General features: G+C 46.2%; 1 protein-coding gene across 1 annotated transcript; it reads right to left on the reverse strand.

The window, feature by feature from the left end:
- Positions 1–5,302: 5,302 nt before the first annotated feature.
- Positions 5,303–7,055, reverse strand: LOC135527999 (potassium channel subfamily K member 15-like). Its single transcript, XM_064956745.1, has 2 exons — positions 6,773–7,055; positions 5,303–6,455 (listed from the first exon to the last, which is right to left on the reverse strand). Exons 1-2 carry the CDS (start codon positions 7,053–7,055, stop codon positions 5,434–5,436), a joined length of 1,305 nt encoding a protein of 434 aa, XP_064812817.1. The 3' UTR covers positions 5,303–5,433.
- Between the last annotated feature and the right edge of the window lie 8,113 nt (positions 7,056–15,168).

Consider the following 15,168-nt stretch of genomic DNA (forward strand, 5'->3'; position numbering starts at 1 on the left):
CCGCCTTTGTGCAAGAAGGAGCAGGAGGAGCACTGCCAGAGCCCTGCAAAATGACCTCCAGCAGGCCACAAATGTGCATGTGTCTGCTCAAACGGTCAGAAACAGACTCCATGAGGGTGGTATGAGGGCCCGATGTCCACAGGTGGTGGTCTTGCTTACAGCCCAACACCGTGCGGGACGTTTGGCATTTGCCAGAGAACACCAAGATTGGCAAATTCGCCACTGGCGCCCTGTGCTCTTCACAGATGAAAGCAGGTTCACACTGAGCACATGTGACAGACATGACAGAGTCTGGAGATGCCGTGGAGAACGTTCTGCTGCCTGCAACATCCTCCAGACCGGTTTGGCGGTGGGTCAGTCATGGTGTGGGGTGGCATTTCTTTGGGGGGCCGCACAGCCCTCCATGTGCTCGCCAGAGGTAGCCTGACTGCCATTAGGTACCGAGATGAGATCCTCAGACCCCTTGTGAGACCATATGCTGGTGCGGTTGGCCCTGGGTTCCTCCTAATGCAACACAATGCTAGACCTCATGTGGCTGGAGTGTGTCTGCAGTTCCTGCAAGAGGAAGGCATTGATGTTATGGACTGGCCCGCCCGTTCCCTAGACCTGAATCCAAATGAGCACATCTGGGACATCATGTCTCGCTTTAGTCCAGGTCTGGGAGGAGATCCCTCAGGAGACCATCCGCCACCTCATCAGGAGCTTGCCCAGGCGTTGCAGGGAGGTCATACAGGCACATGGAGGCCACACACACTACTGAGCCTCATTTTGACTTGTTTTAAGGACATTACATCAAAGTTGGATCAGCCTGTAGTGTGGTTTTCCACTTTCATTTTGAGTGTGACTCCAAATCCAGACCTCCATGGGTTGATAAATTTGATTTCCATTGGTGATTTTGTTGTCAGCACATTCAACTATGTAAAGAAAAAAGTATTTAATAAGAATATTTCATTCATTCAGATCTAGGATGTGTTATTTTAGTGGTCCCTTTATTTTTTTGAGCAGTGTATATACACATTTTCAAAAATGTCTAAACCTGTTTTTGTTTTGTTATTATGGGGTATTATGTATAGATTGATAAGGGATTTTTTTAAACCCATTTTAGAATAAGGATGTAACAACAAAATGTGGATAAAATCCAGGTGTCTGTAACGACGTTCTTCGTTTGTCGAAAGAGAGTCGGACCGAAATGCAGCGTGTTGGTTACTCATGTTTTTAATGGAACAAATGACGATACATGAAATAACTAATAAATACAAAACAACAAAACGGAACGTGAAACCTATTACAGCCTATCTGGTGAACACTAACACAGGGACAGGAACAATCACCCACGAAATACAAAGGGAAACCCAGGCTACCTAAATACGGTTCCCAATCAGAGACAACGAGAATCACCTGACTCTGATTGAGAACCGCCTCAGGCAGCCAAGCCTATACAACACCCCTACTCAGCCTCAATCCCAAATACTACAAACCCCAATATGAAAATACAATATATAAACCCATGTCACACCCTGGCCTGACCAACTAATTATCTAAAACACAAAATACTAAGACCAAGGCGTGACAGTGTCTGAATACTTTCCAAATCTACGGCCCTCAAGCCAATAAATCATCAAGGCCATTAATACAGTATCTTTCTAAAATATCTTATTGAGATTCTCTTTGACTCTCTTTTATTCTAACTTTTTCTGTGAAGTGAGAGAATCACTAGAATCTGGTAATTGACTTCATACACAGAGCGTCTTATTCAGCACAAATGGGAAGACCATGGAGAATCAGTTTTCTTGTTAGTCACATTTAAATGTATTTTTTTTGAGCCATGATAAACTGTTCGACCATTGTGTGTGTGTGTGTGAGAAACTACACATGACCTTCAAGCAGTCAAATGGTCTCAGTGTTGGTTTTGGGAGCATGTTCTCTATTAGAGATAGACAGCTAGTTGTAGAGTTTATTATATAGACATGTTAAGGGATTGGGGGAAAAACATCGAAAATATGCATTCTTCTCATTTTGTTTATGATTTCTTCTCATCTTATCCAGGCTGTATCACATCCGGACGTGATTGGGAGTCCTATAGGGCGGCACACAATTGGCCCAGTGTCATCCGGGTTTGGCCGTCAAATGTAAATAAGAACTGACTTCCCTAGTTAAAATATTTTGTCAACATCAAGACAGGGCTTCCCAAGGATAAAAACCAAACCTGATTTAAATTTCAATGACAGTTGCAAGAAAAACAAGATTTGTGTAACGGTTTTCTTGTGGTGAAGGAGAGGCGGACCAACATGCAGCGTGGTTTCTATTCATGGTTCTTTAATGGAGAAAACTATACATGAATAGACTAACAAAACAATAAATGCGAGAACCTAAACAGCCCTATCTGGTGCAAACACAGAGACAGGAACAATCACCCACAAACACACAGTGAAACCCAGGCTACCTAAGTATGATTCTCAATCAGAGACAACTAATGACACCTCCCTCTGATTGAGAACCATACTTGGCCGAAACATAGAAATACCCAAATCATAGAAAAACAAACAGACTGCCCACCCCAACTCACACCTTGACCATACTAAATAATGTCAAAACAAAGGAAATAAAGGTCAGAACGTGACAGTACACCCGCCCCAAAGGTGCGGACTGGCCGCAAAATCTTAACCTATAGGGGAGGGTCTGGGTGGGCGTCTGTCCGCGGTGGCGGCTCCTACTAAATGACCCCACTGGACTGAGGGGCAGCTCTGGACAGAGGGGCGGAAGCTCTGGACAGAGGGGCGGAAGCTCTGGGCTGAGGGGCCCTGGCTGACTGGCGGCACTGGCGGCCCCTGGCTGACTGGCGGCCCCTGGCTGACTGGCGGCACTGGCGGCCCCTGGCTGACTGGCGGCACTGGCGGCCCCTGGCGGCACTGGCGGCGCTGGGCAGACGGGTAGCTCAGGCGGCGCTGGGCAGACGGGTAGCTCAGATGGCGCTGGGCAGACGGGTAGCTCAGATGGCGCTGGGCAGACGGGTAGCTCCGGCAACGCTGGAGAGGATGGCTCTGGCAGCGCTGGACTGAGTAGCTCTGGCACCTCTGGAATGAGGGGCTCTAGCGCCTCTGGAATGAGGAGCGGAAGCTCTGGCAGCGCCGAACAGGCGGGAGACTCCGGCAGCGCTGGAGAGGAGGAAGGCTCTGGCAGCGCTGGACAGGAGGAAGGCTCTAGCAGCGCTGGACAGGAGGAAGGCTCTAGCAGCGCTGGACAGGAGGAAGGCTCTAGCAGCGCTGGAGAGGTGGAAGGCTCCGGCAGCACTGGACAGGCGGGATCACCTGTAGGGATGAGACGGAGAGACAGCCTGGTGCGGGGGGCTGCCACCGGAGGGCTGGTGCGTGGAGGAGGTACCGGATGGACCGGACCGTGCAGGCGCACTGGAGCTCATGAGCACCGAGCCTGCCCAATCTTACCCGGTTGAATGCTCCCGGTCGCACTACCAGTGTGGCGAGGTGGAATAGCCCGCACTGGGCTATGCAGGCGAACCGGGGACACCGTGCGCAAGGCTGGTGCCATGTAAGCCGGCCCAAGGAGACGCACTGGGGACCAGATGCGTAGAGCCGACTTCATGGCACTTGGCTCGATGCTCACTCTAGCCCGGCCGATATGCGGAGCTGGTATGTACCACACCGGGCTATGCACCCGCACTGGGGACACCATGCGCTCAACCGCATAACACGGTGCCTGCCCGGTCTCTCTCGCCCCCCGGTAAGCACAGGAAGTTGGCGCAGGTCTCCTACCTGGCTTCACCACACTTCCTGTGTGACCCCCCCCCCCCCCCCAAGAAATTTTTGGGGCTGACTCTCGGGCTTCCTACCACGCCGCCGTGCTTGTCTCTCCAACTCCATTCTCCTATACCCCTCTTCGCACTGCTCCAGCGAATCCCAGGCGGGCTCCGGCACTCTTCCTGGGTCGACCGCCCACCTGTCTATTTCCTCCCAAGTAGTATAGTCCATACTCTTGCCGTCCAAAACGTCCTCCCATGTCCATTCCTCTTTTTGCTGCTCCTGCTGCCGCTGCCTGTCATCACGCCGCTTGGTCCTCTTGTGGTGGGTGATTCTGTAACGGTTTTCTTGTGATGAAGGAGAGGCGGACCAAAATGCAGCGTGGTTTCTATTCATGGTTCTTTAATGAAGAAAACTATACATGAATAGACTAACAAAACAATAAACATGATAAAACCTAAACAGCCCTATCTGGTACAAACACAGAGACAGGAACAATCACCCACAAACACACAGTGCAACCCAGGTTACCTAAGTATGATTCTCAATCAGAGACAACTAATGACACCTGCCTCTGATTGAGAACCATACTAGGCCGAAACATAGAAATACCCAAATCATAGAAAAACAAACATAGACTGCCCACCCCAACTCACGCCCTGACCATACTAAATAATGACAAAACAAAGGAAATAAAGGTCAGAACGTGACAATTTGTCTAATCTGAAAACATAATATGGTTTAAAGGCCCATGATGCATGGAAATAAATAGGCTTACATATTTCTGAAAGGTCTTGCTACATGTCAGGCATGTGCTACATCCATAAAATGTAAATCAACACATAGAAGGCAAACTGTCTCTGTGCATGTGTTGTGCATTACAACAGGGAAATGTATGCGGGATTGTTCTTAACCTCCTGTTATAAGGACAAGTAATATGATGATTTATATATGTCATTGATATGGTTAATAAAGGCCATTGCTACCATATTCACGTTCCTATCTATTAATCTCCTCATTAAAACATAATTCCATTAAAGGCATGCAATATGAAGTACTTTCCACAGAATCCGCAGCAGCCATCACGCTGAGGACCTGCTTTACTTGTGTGTGTGTGTGTGTGTGTGTGTGTGTGTGTGTGTGTGTGTGTGTGTGTGTGTGTGTACTTAAAAAACAATCATAATACCCAAATATCTATAGTGATAGTCATTTGCATCATTACATTTTTGTTAATATAATTATCATGCCATGTGTATCATCTCAATCATGCATCTCCACTCTTATTTGCATGCAAAAAAAAAATTGATAATGCAGATAATAATAATAAACTATCTAGGAGGAAAACAATATTGGGAAAAAAACAAAACTCACAGAGTATTACAATAATAAGTGAATTGATTCACAAGGTACATCTCCAGCGGCTATAATGCAAAAACAACTTAAATTCATCCTGTATAAATACAGCATTGTAATCATTTCATTAGGGAAAATAGGTTCTAAAATTCCTGTTATAAAACAGATTCTCTTGCCTCTGCCAATACTTTACACCAATTGATTTCTAATCGAGTGTGTGCATCTACAGTGTACTACAACACCTTGCCTATGTAGTGTATAAAAATATGTATAAAATACTTTATTAATCCAACCGTTACAAACAAAGATTCTGTCCCATGTGGTGCTACACTGACTTCCTCCGGCAGCAGGGGTACTCCCTGAAGTTGTGCCCAAGCGAGAGTGTGCTCCCTGGGGACGAGAGTCCTGTGTTGTCTCTGGGGCTCCAGCTCTGGATCCTGTAAGAGATAGAGTTGCAGTAGACCGAGTTAATGTTGCACCCAGGGTGCTCCCTGTGGGAAGGCAGGGGGCTCTCACACACCTCCAGACGGTAGCACATACAGGAACACAAGGAGCCCAGGGGAGACTCTGGCCTTCGTCTGCCAGTGCCATGCAGCTGTAAATGCAGCCTCTGCCTGCAGGGGGCACCCCTGGCCCTGTCCCTATCCTCCTGCTCCTCTGCTGGGGAGGAGATGAGGTTGGTGCGGCTAGTGCCCTCCTCCATGGGCAGGGAAAGATTGATGTGACTGCGGCTCTGCCCCATGCTGTCCCTCTCCCTGACCCTAAGCACTCCTCTGCCCTGCCCTGGTCCTCCTCCTCCTCCATGGAGCCCCATGGTCAGCAGGCCCCTCTCCCTCTTGATGGAGGCCCTCTCCTGGGCGTCCCTCCTCTCGTCCTCTGTGTTCATGGTGAGGAAGCGCAGCACTACCAGGTTGAGGAAGGCTCCTATCACTGTCAGTCCAACCAGGATGTACATGAAGCTGAAGGCCACATAGGGTGTCTTCTCCTGGAGGTCCTCCTTCTTCTGCAGGGCCACAAAGTCCCCAAACCCAATGGTGGTGAGCGTGATAAAGCAGTAGTAGTAGGCATGGAAGAAGGTCCAGGCCTCATAGTGGGAGAAGGCTGCTGCCCCAACACACAGGGTGCCGATGCAGGACAGGAAGCCCACCAAGACCATGTTCTCCATGGACACCTCAGTCCTCCGTAACCCTAGGCACTGCTTGACCCTGCGCAGGAGATAGCAGACAAACGTGTTCATCCTCTCGCCCAGGCTCTGGAACATGACCAGGGTGAGTGGGATGCCCAGCACGGCATAGAACATGCAAAAGACCTTCCCTGAATCTGTGCCTGGAGCTGCATGGCCATAGCCTGTGGAGATAGATGGCCACCCAGAGGAACACCATTACTCTTTACTGTGTGTTATTGTAGACTAATAATGATGCTGTTGAAGCCAATGGTTAAGGGATGCCGAGAATAAGGAATAACATGCTACGATATTCGGTATAGATGTGCAATGCATTATATTAGACTTTACAATAGGCAAATGGCTGACTATTCTGTACAGTAGCCTATTTGCCGGTGCAGAACACTGCAGAGACACTGTATTATAAAACCATTTCCTGACACCTGTAACACTTAAACTCAGCCATGACAAAAGTAGCCTAAGGGAAGCTAGCAAAACTTGCCAATGGTGGTGATGACCGTGATGGCAAAGTAAAAAGACCCGGCGAATTTCCACTGTCTCCCGGCGCGGTGGGGATCCGCTTGCAGCACCACCCGCTCGATCTCCCGGTAGTCGTCCTCGGAGAAGCGGTACTTCTTCTTCATCTCAGTGCGCTTCAGCTCAAGGATGCGTCGGCGGGAGCTCTCCGTCTCGGATTCCAGTGCGTCGAACACCGCAGCGCCCACCAGCAGGTAGGAGAACATGCAGAGGATAAGAGACAGGGTCCGCACATTTTGCTTCTTCATCTTCAAGCCCCCGGGGCGGAGAAACTCTTACAGGTGGGAGTGGTGCACACTGTGGTTTAGCTCTCGCCTCTGTGGCTGTGGCGTAGAATCAATCCAACAGCAGGTGTAGCGTGGGGAGGAGGTGCACACAGATAAAATAGGAAGTGTATGGAAGGTTTCAAATGTAGGCAACGTTGGGTTCTTTTCCCCTTCCAAAAAACGTGCGCTTACATTTCGATGATTCCCTCAATAAAAATGCCCAGCACTGAGTCTGTAGACTTTCTAAAAATGTTCAATCACCATATCTTCCATGTATATTGTAGGATGTTGAGAGAGAATCATTGTCCTCGAGATGATTGAGATCCAACGCATTCTGTCCAAACGATACGTTCCTCCAGTGTTTGCATCTAGTTTGTGCATGCGTGATATGAGAGCCTATAGGCTAGATAAAAAAATGTCTGACTTTATTATTCTACAAAATGCATAGGTTACTGTTGCGCCTGATTTTCTATTGGAGTATCCAAACCTACTCACATTCAACAAGTGTCCCAACACAACCCTATAAGCCCACATAATAAAACATTACATAAATCCCCAAGCGCCCACGAAATGTAAAAAAGCGAAGTCAATGCGCGACCACATGGCCGCTCTCTCTCTTTTCACTCAATATTGACAGAGTGCTGACTCTCCGAATGAAAACATTCAGCACCATGTTTAGCGACTAGCGGAGGCGAGCATTGGCGACCTGCGCATTGGAACTCCTTTCTTCAAATCAAATGTTATTGATCACATACACATGGTTAGCAGATGGTAATGGGAGTGTAGCGAAATGCTTGTGCTTGTAGTTCCGACCGTGAAGTAATATCTAACAAGTAATCTAACAATTCCACAACAACTAACTAATACACACATCTGCTCAGGCTGAATGAGAATATGTACATATACAGATGTCCCGAGCGACCCAGGCAAGGTGCAATAGATGGTATAAAATACAGTATGATATGAGTAATGTAAGATATGTAGACAATATTAAAGCGGCATTATTTAAAGTGGTATTGTTAAAGTGACAAATTTTCTATTTATTAGTGGCCAGTGATTGGGTCTCAATGTAGGCAGCAGCCTCTTTGAGTTAGTGATTGCTGTTTAGCAGTCTGATGGCCTTGAGACTGAAATACAGTTTCTGTCTCTTGGTCCCAGCTTTGATGCACCTGTACTGACCTCGCCTTCTGGATGGTAACGGTGTGAACAGACAATGGCTAGGGTGGTTGTTGTCCTTTGATCATTTTGGCCTTCCTGTGACATCGGGAGCTGTCAATTGTGCATTTTTTAGTTTTGTATTTTTTTTATTTCACCTTTATTTAACCAGGTAAGCTAGTTGAGAACAGGCGTGAAGAGGTAAGGCAATAAATAGGCCATAGTGGCAAAGTAATTACAATTTAGCAAATTAACACTGGAGTGATAGATGAGCAGATGTCGATGTGCAAGTAGAAATACTGGTGTGCAAAAGAGCAGAAAAGTAAATAAAAACAATATGGGGATGAGGTAGGTAGATTGGGTGGGCTATTTACAGATGAGCTATGCACAGCTGCAGAGATTGGTTAGCTGCTCAGATAGCTGATTTTTCAAGTTAGTGAGGGGAATATAAGTCTCCTGCTTCAGCAATTTTTGCAATTTGTTCCAGTCATTGGTCAAGGAGGTGTTGGCTTTGGGGATGACGAGTGAGATATACCTGCTGGAACACGTGCTACGGGTGGGTGTTGTTATTGTGACCAGTGAGCTGAGATAAGGCAGAGCTTTACCAAGCATGGACTTATAGATGATCTGGAGCCAGTGGGTGTCACGACTCCTACCGAAGGTGGCTCCCCTTCCTGTTCGGGTGGCGCTCGGCGCTCGTCGTCACCGGCCTACTAGCTGCCACCGATCTTTTTCTCCCCCTCCTTGTCTGTTTATTAGTTACACCTGTGTTTAGTTAGGTTAATTAGTTGGGCTTTATTATCCAGCCGGCCCGCCTGCTGGGTGTGCGGGATTGTTTTATGTGTACTCGTGTACACGCCTGTAAGTCACGGTTGTTCGTGTACGTGAGATATTCAGGACTGTTTAGTTCCCTGTGTTTTGGGGCATTTGTTTGAGTGGCGTCGTTTTCAACTGTGTGGGTGGTATAAGGGGCTTTGGTGACAAAACAGATGACACTGTGTTAGACTACATCCAGTTTGAGGCCACGGAAGGAGTGTAGTATGGCATTGAAGCTCATTTGGATGTTTGTTAACACAGTGTACAAAGAAGAGCCAGATGTATACAGAATGGCGTCGTCTGCGTAGAGGTGGGTCAGGGAATCACCCGCAGCAAAAGCGACATCGTTGATAAGTACAGAGAAAAGAGTCTGCCCAAGAATTGAACCCTGTGGCACCCCCATAGAGACTGCCAGAGGTCTGGACAACAGGCCCTCCGATTTGACCCACTGAACTCTGTCTGAGAAGTATTTGGTGAACCACGCAAGGCAGTTATTTGAGAAACCAATGCTGTTGAGTCTGCCAATAAGAATACGGTAATTGACAGAGTCGAAAGCCTTGGCCAGGTCGATGAAGACGGCTGCACAGTACTGTCTTTTATCGATGGCGGTTATGATATCGTTTAGTACCTTGAGCATGGCTGAGGTGCACCAGTGACCAGCTCAAAAACCAGATTGCAGAGTGGAGAAGGTACGGTGGGATTCAAAAAAGTTTGTCTGTAAAAGTTTGTCAGGGTTTTGAGTGATAAGACAAATGTCTTCAGCCTCCTGAGGTTGAAGAGGCATTGTTGCGCCTTCTTCACCACACTTTCTGTGTGGCTGGACCATTTCAGTTTGTCTCGAATTTCGTCTACATTGTTGTCAAGAGACTGGGCATTGGCAAGTAGTATACTCTGGAGCGGTGGGCGATGTGCACGTCTTCGAGCTTGACCAGGAGTCCGCTCCCTCTGCCCCTTTGTGGTGCCGTTGTTTTGGGTCGGCTTCTGGGATTAGATCCATTGTCCTAGGTGGTGGTCCAAACAGAGGATCCTCTTCGGGAAAGTCGTATTCCTGGTCGTAATGTTGGTAAGTTGACGTCTCTCTTATATCCAATAGTTCTTCCCGGCTGTCTAAACTAGTCTAAACCAAATTCAGTGTTGATAAACTCCTAAAAGAACACATTTCATAACCCCATTTTGTAATTTGCGACCCACTTGACTACATGGAGAACAGGGACGTAGAGAGGCTGGTGTTAGCAAAACTACCTATTCATCTAGTCTTCAACTCCCATCCCTGGTAGAGGCGCTGGTGAGAAAACAGGTGGCTTTTCCGCTTGCACTGCTTTGATTGCCTTTGCTTTGTGAAGCCTGTGCGCGGGAAAGACTGACACTCTGATAATGTAGGCCCATTATTCCAAGTGATGAGCGGCCCCACTGGCACAGATGACTCTTTATGAGGTGCACTTTGTAGACTACCTGGTGGATCGATGTGATGCCCGCATCTATAGACTATGGGTCAGCTGTGATCAGGGTAAGAAAACAGTACATTGGATATTGAAGTAGGAGAACCAGCTTGTAAGGTTTACTAGCAACATTGTGTTACTTTTCTCATTGCTATCTATAGCTTTGCTATATAGTGTACTAATAACCAAATATTGACTATTCAGTTAAGGCAGCAGTCACCAGGGAAGCAGAATTAATATCCCTGTGCCATTTTTATATATTTTATAGCCATGTGATCCCTTCCCACCCACACGCTCAGCTCAATAAGAGACAAATTAAAACACACTGTGTTTGTTCCCAGAAAATAATGTTCAAGAAGGCAGATGCTCTATCATTTCGTTACAGGCAACATGCTGGGTCTTTTAGTGCAGTCATTGCAGAACTCGCAGCATTTATGTGCCAATAGGTTTGATTTCATGAGATGACTATGCAATAGACTTATTTCATTAAATGGGCACACATGTTATTTAGCCTAAAGATAAACAGGTTGGACTTTGTGTGTTCAGTTGGATAAAGGACTTGTTTGGCTCAAGCCCAGAAGAAATGACAGTTTAGAGACTATCAAAGAGCTATGCCAAGCCTATCTGAGACCATTTCCATTCTACACCATCACCCCTGAAATCCCTACCAAAGCCACACAATCCTCCCCAGTATCAAACTGCATCAGTGACTCCTCTCTTCTCCAACAGTGAATTTGGTCAACATTCTCATGCATTGCCAAATGGCTGTGGTGTATGGGAGTTACATGCTGATGGGATGTCCCTGCAATACATTTTGATACATAATGGCTACTGTACCAAAATCTTATTCATTAATATTTGAAATAGGCTATACTCATTATTATAAACTGGGTGGTTCGAGCCCTGACTGCTGATTGTCTGAAAGCCATGGGACATATGAGACATATGACAAGACATTTATTTTTACTGTTCTAATTACGTTTGTAACCAGTTTATAATAGTAATAAGGCGCCTCTGGGGTTTGTGGTTTATGGCCAATATGCCATGGCTAAGGGCTGTATCCAGGCACTCTGCGTTGCGTCGTGCATTTGGAACAGCCCTTAGCCGTGGTATATTGGCCATATACCACATCCCCTCGGGCCTTATTGCTTAATTAATCATGTGTGTGTGCGTGTGTGTGCTGGGTAAATGTGCAAACCTACAGGTGATAGTGATTACCATAGTAACTCAGACCAGCACCACAGGCTTGGACCTTCACCAAGGTTGAAGCTGACAAATTAAGTGCAAGGATCCTGTCCTTCATTTATCAACACCACAATGATGTCATCCATCCCACTGAACAACAGAGCTACTTGAGATGTACCCAAATTCTCCCCCTCCGCAAAGTATTACATATTTTGATAGGAAAAGGGAGCGAAGGGAAAGTGAAAGTTAAAACATTGTCTACTGAAATGGCCAACAGCCGCATCAGACTATTGCAGCTGGATTGTTTGTTCTATATTGTGTTGCTAGTCTCTCTGGTCCCAGCGCATCCTCCTCTCAGAACTCTGTGTTAAGTGGCTAATACAGCTCATTGAAGTCCTGGTTGTTTCATCCTTCCACCCAGTCTGCACTTTACCCCCTCTGTTGAATCTCTTTTACACCAGACATCTGGAACCTAGAATCTCAGCGTTGGTGAATGCATAGAGGACGTGTCAACCTTTGTCAATGTTTTATTCTCCCACACATCAGGCAATGAAAAGAAGGCTGTGAACCTGGAAAGATCCTTGTATACCCAGCAAAGCTGATCCATCATCAATTCCTGGAGAGAAATGTAAATGTGGCACGGCGGCGGAGAGCTTAGAAAATGAATCATCTTAGAATAAGTGAAATGTTAGGAAATAAATAAACGTCTAAGGTGAGGGAGAGAGGAGTAGAGAAAGAGGTGCCATGTAGGGAGATGAGGGGAACAGAGAGAGACGGGGGCACCACAGGAATAGGAGAGGTGTTTGAATAAAAGTAATAATATAATGAGACAAGCCCAAAGGAGAGAGAGAGGGATCAGACAAGAGGATCTACCTACCGACACCCAGACAGATGAAAATGGCAAAAGGGAGACTGTGAGAGCTTGTAAACCAAGCTCCTTTAGCAGATGTCTCCCTTGACTCATGACTTATAAATGCTACATCGTGATGATGGAGAGAGTGATGAGCATTCCATGTGGCTTACGCACACATGTCACCTAAGCAGATGGGTTATTGTTGAAGGGGTGGGGCAGGGGACAAGTATCCCCTTTCGAATGTCTTGAGAGGAGCGAGGGAATAGCAAGCAGTGAGTCAGAACGTGCTGCCATAAATCTCTATGCACTAGGATCCTTCTGGTTGGCGCAGAGAGGCCATGTCTCTACAGGAGACCAGGAGACGATGAGGAAGACTGGAGAGGTAGTGGGGCCCTCAAGTCTCTCCCTGGTACTGATGATAAGTGGAGAGATACACAGAGAGGGAGATTCACTGTGACAGGAACGCCCTCTAGAGGCGTAAACCAACCGTCACCAGGTTACTTTGCCTATAAAGATAACTTCCCTCATCGTAAGAGAGAGCAAGACAGAATGGCAGATGAGGTGAGGACAGCGTTAGAACGGAGATTGATACCCTGTTAACATGGTCTGCTTCAATCCAAAACTTAATCCACACTTGTTTTTCTGTTTACAATAAGGTGGCCACATTTTAAAGTAATTGCTGTCATCAGATTTTGTTGCTTGCTTCTTCCTTTTGCTAACAAACTCAGTGGCCTTGTAGTAAGAGTGTCTGCCTTGAAATTGGAAGGTTGGGAGTTCAATCCCTGGCTTAGTCCATAGACTGCAAATGTTCTTTGCTAATTATCCTTTTTCAAAACTCAGTTAAAAGCACTGAGTTGAGTTTGCCTTTCAGCAGAGTGCATTTTTATGGGAACGTTAGACACTTCTCCTGAGTCCTGAAACACTTGCACTATGATCTTGAAAGAAACTAACCTTAATTACTCTCCATGTCCCTGTGTTAACTAGTCTCTAATGGAACTCAGGCAAAGCCTCTTAGAAATTATCCAGAGATTATTGTACTGGGATAATTTCAATAAGAGTAAGAGTGTGTGTGCGTGCATACAGTGCATGTTGTTAGGTGAAAGCTTTACTCTAAAATGGATTAAATAGTTTTTTCCCCCTCATCAATCTAGACACAATACCCCATAATGACAAAGCAAAAATTGATTTTGATTTTTTTTTTTGGCTAATTTATAAAAAATAAAAAACAACAATTTTACATAAGTATTCAGACCCTTTACTCAGTACTTTCTTGAAGCACCTTTGGCAGCGATTACAACCTTGAGTCTTCTTGGGTATGACGCTACAAGCTTGGCACACCTGTATTTATGCTGCAGTAGTTTATGTGTCGGGGGGCAAGGGTTAGTTTGTTCTATGTGACACATCCTGTCTTATCCGGTGTCCTGTGTGAATTTAAGTATGCTCTCTCTAATGCTCTTTCTCTCTTTCTTTCTCTCTCTCGGAGGACCTGAGCCCTAGGACCATGCCTCAGGACTACCTGGCATGATGACTCCTTGCTGTCCCCAGTCCACTCTGCCTGCGGCTATAGAACCCTGACCTGTTCACCGGACGTGCTACCTGTCCCAGACCTGCTGTTTTCAACTCTCTAGAGACAGCAGGAGCGGTAGAGATACTCTTAATGATTGGCTATGAAAAGCCAACTGACATTTACTCCTAAGGTGCTGACTTGCTGCACCCTCGACAACTACTGTGATTATTATTTTTGACCATGCTGGTCATTTATGAACATTTGAACATCTTGGCCATGTTCTGTTATAATCTCCACCCGGCACAGCCAGAAGAGGACTGGCCACCCCTCATAGCCTGGTTCCTCTCTAGGTTTCTTCCTAAGTTTTGGCCTTTCTAAGGAGTTTTTCCTAGCCACCGTGCTTCTACACCTGAATTGCTTGTTGTTTGGGCTTTTAGGCTGTGTTTCTGTATAGCACTTTGAGATATCAGCCGATGTAAGAAAGGCTATATAAATACAGTGCCTTGTGAAAGTATTCGGCCCCCTTGAACTTTGCGACCTTTTGCCACATTTCAGGCTTCAAACATAAAGATATAAAACTGTATTTTTTGGTGAAGAATCAACAACAAGTGGGACACAATCATGAAGTGGAACGACATTTATTGGATATTTCAAACTTTTTTAACAAATCAAAAACTGACAAATTGGGCGTGCATAATTATTCAGCCCCTTTACTTTCAGTGCAGCAAACTCTCTCCAGAAGTTCAGTGAGGATCTCTGAATGATCCAATGTTGACCTAAATGACTAATGATGATAAATACAATCCACCTGTGTGTAATCAAGTCTCCGTATAAATGCACCTGCACTGTGATAGTCTCAGAGGTCCGTTAAAAGCGCAGAGAGCATCATGAAGAACAAGGAACACACCAGGCAGGTCCGAGATACTGTTGTGAAGAAGTTAAAGCCGGATTTGGATACCAAAAGATTTCCCAAGCTTTAAACATCCCAAGGAGCACTGTGCAAACGATAATATTGAAATGGAAGGAGTATCAGACCACTGCAAATCTACCAAGACCTGGCCGTCCCTCAACTTTCAGCTCATACAAGGAGAAGACTGATCAGAGATGCAGCCAAGAGGCCCAAGATGGTTAAAATTGATG

This window comes from Oncorhynchus masou, chromosome 33 (assembly GCF_036934945.1).
Source record: "Oncorhynchus masou masou isolate Uvic2021 chromosome 33, UVic_Omas_1.1, whole genome shotgun sequence".
Taxonomy (NCBI): Eukaryota; Metazoa; Chordata; class Actinopteri; order Salmoniformes; family Salmonidae; genus Oncorhynchus; species Oncorhynchus masou.